Here is a 4,519-nt window from a genome sequence, read left to right on the forward strand (position 1 = left end):
GTCTCATGCCGCTGCAACGCCTATTGTGAAGACCAGTAACAAGTACAAGGACCCATGCGTGGCACCTCCGTCATGCCTCGCGTCATTCGGCTTTGGTGGTAACGTGGTGACAATGTTCCCGAAGAGGAAACTGCGATTGAACATCGCAGGAAGCGGTTTCCGCAACAGTCCTCGTGGCCCCGCACCGTACGTATTCGCCATGATATTGATCATCCTATTGCTTGTTTTAATCTTCTCTTGTTGTTTGTGTGCATGCATTCAGGCCGTCTGCGTTCGATAACGGAGGGAACTGTGAACTTCGCAAGGGCCCGGTGAATTTGTATCGCATGGACCAACTTCATCCGAAGGACAAGGAATTTGAGCAGATGGACATATTCCCGGGTCCATTGACGGAAAACGTGTCTGATGAGGCGATTCTGGAATACCTCGACGACCGACTGAAGCGTAGCGAGGCCCCTACAAGCGCTGACGAGGCTGAGGACGAGAACGACCGCTTGCTTCTGGGCATCTTACGTGTCCTGGTTAAGTGCAATGGAAAGTTGCGCTCGGACCCTGGAACACTGAACCCAAGCGATCCTGATTCGCCAGAGGCTCAACTGATTACACTGCTCAGCGAAAGCAGCAAGCGGCGAAGTGGCAACCAGCCTCCGACTTTTCCCCCTCGAAAGATTCAGTCTGCGATGGTAAGCTGGTATTACGTGATGAGGTCTTTTCACAGCTAACGTGATTAATGTCTTTACTAGCACCCGGATTTGATGCTGAAGCATGCAAACGAACTACGCGAACTGCTGTTGGTTGGTGATCGTAAGGGAGCGGTCTCTACTGCGATGAGTGCGCACATGTGGCCGGAAGCCATGCTGATCGCTTCATTTACTGACAAGGAGGAGTACAGGGTAAGTCTTTACACCCTCAGTGGTATCTCGATATGTTACTTAACTTCTCTCTTGTGTCATTGGCGAATTAATAGCGAGTCCTGCGTACGTACTTGGACGAAACGTATGCAATGGGTGACCCAAGCCGCGCACTATTCATGGCCTTCGCAGACCAACAGGAAAAGAGCGTGCAAGAACCCAAGCGTCTACTGCAAACCAACATCCAACAGTCCTCGGATTCTCTCGTTCTGTCAGCGTGGGTGTCACACGCTCAAGTTCTTCTCGCGAATCGGACTGCAGACACCAACAAGATCTTGACAGAGCTTGGAGACCGGTTATGGACCGAAGTCAACGCTGTTGCGGCTGCACATGTGTGCTACTTGCTAGCTGGAATTCAAGTGGAAGCGCCGATGCCGACTTCAAAGATTGCACTTCTGGGTGGAGACCACCGCACATCAACGGAAGCGAGATTCTACGTGTCGCCTGGAGCTGTGCAGCGCACGGAGGTGTACGAATGGGCCCAAAAACAAGCCAAGGGCGCGTCGGCGAACCTCATGATCCCTTTCCAAGGCTACAAGCTTATTTATGCCATGCTGCTGGCGGATCACGGAAAACTCGAGACTGCGTTCAAGTATGTCACGTCCATGCTGACAGTGATCAAGGCGGTGACCGCGACGATGAAGCCCGGCACTTCCATGTACTTGGAAGGCATGAAGAACCAGCTCACAGTGCTGGATGATCGACTGCGTCAACACCTTGGCCAAGACCGAGTGGCCTCAGTGGCAGCATCAACTAGCCGAGGTGGAAGCCGTAAGCAAGGCAAGTGGGGACTTGGCAGTGCGTTGAGCATTATGGGCAAGATCGTCAACCGCGTGGTGGAAGGCAACGACTCGAGTACGGCTGCACCTTCCGGTTCTAGTGCGTCACCGGGCGGTTTGTACGCGAACGAGGCGACTCCGCCCGCAGCGAGCTATCCGACTCCATCTGTGCCTACATCGACCTTGTCACCTGCGCCTTCATATCCGCAGCAGCTCGCCCAGCAGACCCCACCTCAGGCGCATATGACCCCACCGCCCAGTTCACACGGACCCATTCCCTCGTATATCCACGCGACTCCACCAGGAAGCGCCCCGGGCTCCTCGAACGGCTACAACCGAACCTCTGCGTCACCTGCGGGTCCCTACTCGAGACAAGGTTCCAGCAACATTCCCCCGTCGGGACCGTTCTCCGGCAATGGGCGTCCAGGACCTCAGCAGTCTGGTCCGTTCTCTGGGAATGGACGTCCTGGTTCCGCCGGACCTGCTTCTCAGAAACACGGTACTGTGCCGTTGATGCGCTCGCAGCACTCGATGGAACCTCCTGGAAGCAACCGCAGCACTCACAGCAACAGTAGCTTCCATGGAATGCCATCGACTGCACCCCAGCCGATGCACCAGCAGCCTCCGTCATCGCAGACTTCGCAACATTCCCAGTACTCGCAGTATATCCAGGAGACGCCGACCGCACGCCCTGCGTTGCAGAAACCAGCTCCGTTGGATTTATCAGGTGACACGAGTTCTTCAAGCCAACCCAAGACTTTAGCCTCTGATCTCGCCGCTGAGGTTGCTGCTTCGCTGCCGCCTACAGATGCTGCCACTATGAGTGGACCGTCGAGCGATAAGGGCAAGGCAAGTCCTAAGTTCAAGGCCAAGAAGTCTGGACGTTCCAAGACGCCTCCACCTAGCGGAAGCTCGAAAAGCTCTGGATGGCTGTCTGGTCTGTCGTCGTTTATCGCCACCAAGATGAACCCGGAGGCCAAGGTAGCCAAGCTTGGCGAGCAGATGGAAGCCTACTTCGATGAGGAGACCAAGCGCTGGATATTCCCTGGTGAAGCTGCTGCAGAGGAGCCTGCGATGCCCAGCGCCCCGCCTACTGGTCCCATGCCTGCCAGCGCGCCAGGATCCGGCGTCGGCGTTCCTCCAGTAGGTTCGACGAACTCAGCGCCCGGGTCTATGACCAGTGGACCCACGCCCAGTAATGATCCACTGGCTGCGCTCATGGCTCCACCTCCGTCCCACGTGCTGATGAAGAAGGATCCTCTGGCTGCTATGATGGCGCCGCCGTCACGTCCGGGGATGTACGGCGCACGTCGTGGTGGTTCCACTGCACAGCATAAGCCGCCGCGTCCACAGTTTGCTGTGTTCAAGCCTAGTGCTGCACCTGCACCCACTCCGGATGAACCGAGCGAGTAAAAGTATAAGAGGGACGACCATTCTAGGGCTGATTGCAAGCTCTACCAGTAAGTAGCTCTTGCATTTACTGTAGATACATGTCGTACACATTTGCATTGCGGATTCCTCTAGCGTCATCATCTGTCTATTCCTTCCTGTCAGCATCAGCGGACGGGTGTTGCTGGTCGGGCCGGGCCTGCTTCTTGATGTCTTCCACGCCGAAGAACTTGTCGAGCTGCTTGTCCGCGTACCTCTGAATCTGCGAGCCCATAACAATATTAGTGGTGATGTCAAGAGGCTAAATTGTGACGTATCGTACCCCCGTGAAGACGTGCTCGTGCTCGCCGTGACCTCTCCGCGTGCCGTACTCGGTGAAGAGCACGAGTTTGGCCGTCATGGCGGCGCAGGCCACCCACGAGAACACCTGCAAGGAGCGGTGGTAGCGGCGATCGATCATCGCCTCTGGTTGATTTGGGCAGTCAGTTTTCCCAATCAAATGAGCGTTGGGTTAACATATTACAGTACAAGTTGATCTGGTAACACCTTTAAAAATAATATTGTCATTTTAAAATTAAACATTTTAAAATATTAAAAGTCAAATTTGTTAAATAGTTTATTATATAACATACTGAGCTGTCGTTGTCGTGCTTCCGTTAGCGTCGGATAAATCGACAGTAGGCATTCATGTTGGCCGAGAAAGGGTAGGGGCAATGCTACAGCGTGAACGCCCTACACAGCCGCTTGTGGCGGCGCCGCAGCCGGCACCTGACAGATTTTCAAAACGCGAAGTGTCGAGCTGGGTAAAATACCTCTGAAATTTACCAAGGGTGTTCTATGGCAGCTGATTCTTTCCAACCCAGAACAAGAGTAGGAGCCGCTTTCAAACGACGAGAAGATGTTTGACTGTAATGTCTATTGGTGTAGCTGTGATGACGACGCATAGGCAAGCGTGGAATGCTTCGTCAAACCCTGAGAACGATGGTAAGTTGGGCCTGAATGTACCCAGTAGAAAACTTTGCCTAGCCATATAGGGATATATCCATTGCTAGCCACGACCAAATATATTCCGGTGGATAATAAACTTAACAAGAAGAGAACCGTGTATAACGCTTCTTCAGAGCGAATATATCGTTCTACTGCACACAAGTTATACAAGAAATAATGAAGTACATGCATTATAAAATTACCTCTTTTAAGAAAACAATTCTCAAAAGATATACAGTGGTGCACCTCGTTTTCGACATTGGTATGCCTCTATAACCTTCATAATTTGATGATTACGCTCGGTGCATTGCGCAAATCGTTTGCCATCACCGTTGACTGAATTAACCTCAATGGTTTTCCCCTCCTCGAGGAGGTATGACACGTCGCTCGCGCCGCAGCGACCTCACTCTACCGAACAGACGAGTAAATACTGAAGCTCACCTTATTTTTTTT

The 4,519-nt window shown here is 52.9% G+C and overlaps 2 protein-coding genes across 2 annotated transcripts in view; one reads left to right on the forward strand and one right to left on the reverse strand.

Annotated features, from left to right (window-relative positions):
- PPTG_01118 (hypothetical protein) overlaps window positions 1-3,103 on the forward strand; it is a gene marked incomplete at its 3' end in the record, with an annotated part of 7,449 nt that extends 4,346 nt beyond the window's left edge. Inside the window, exons 3-6 of the mRNA XM_008892712.1 lie at window positions 32-186; window positions 263-683; window positions 744-893; window positions 968-3,103. Coding sequence (XP_008890960.1) covers window positions 32-186; window positions 263-683; window positions 744-893; window positions 968-3,103 — 2,862 coding nt within the window. The remainder of the gene's footprint in view (window positions 1-31; window positions 187-262; window positions 684-743; window positions 894-967) is intronic.
- Window positions 3,017-3,585, reverse strand: PPTG_01119 (hypothetical protein). Its single transcript, XM_008892713.1, has 2 exons — window positions 3,402-3,585; window positions 3,017-3,341 (listed from the first exon to the last, which is right to left on the reverse strand). The coding sequence occupies exons 1-2, from the start codon at window positions 3,537-3,539 to the stop codon at window positions 3,228-3,230; spliced, it is 252 nt and encodes an 83-aa protein (XP_008890961.1). The 5' UTR covers window positions 3,540-3,585; the 3' UTR covers window positions 3,017-3,227.
- Between the last annotated feature and the right edge of the window lie 934 nt (window positions 3,586-4,519).

Source organism: Phytophthora parasitica (assembly GCF_000247585.1).
Source record: "Phytophthora parasitica INRA-310 unplaced genomic scaffold supercont2.1, whole genome shotgun sequence".
Classification (NCBI taxonomy): domain Eukaryota; phylum Oomycota; class Peronosporomycetes; order Peronosporales; family Peronosporaceae; genus Phytophthora; species Phytophthora nicotianae.

Bases quoted from the DNA above. Each gene is read 5' to 3' on its own strand.
- PPTG_01119 (XM_008892713.1), bottom strand. From the start codon at position 3,539: ATGATCGATCGCCGCTACCACCGCTCCTTGCAGGTGTTCTCGTGGGTG. The intron at 3,342-3,401 runs GTACGATACGTC...ATGGGCTCGCAG, and splicing joins ACGAGCACGTCTTCACGGGG to ATTCAGAGGTACGCGGACAA.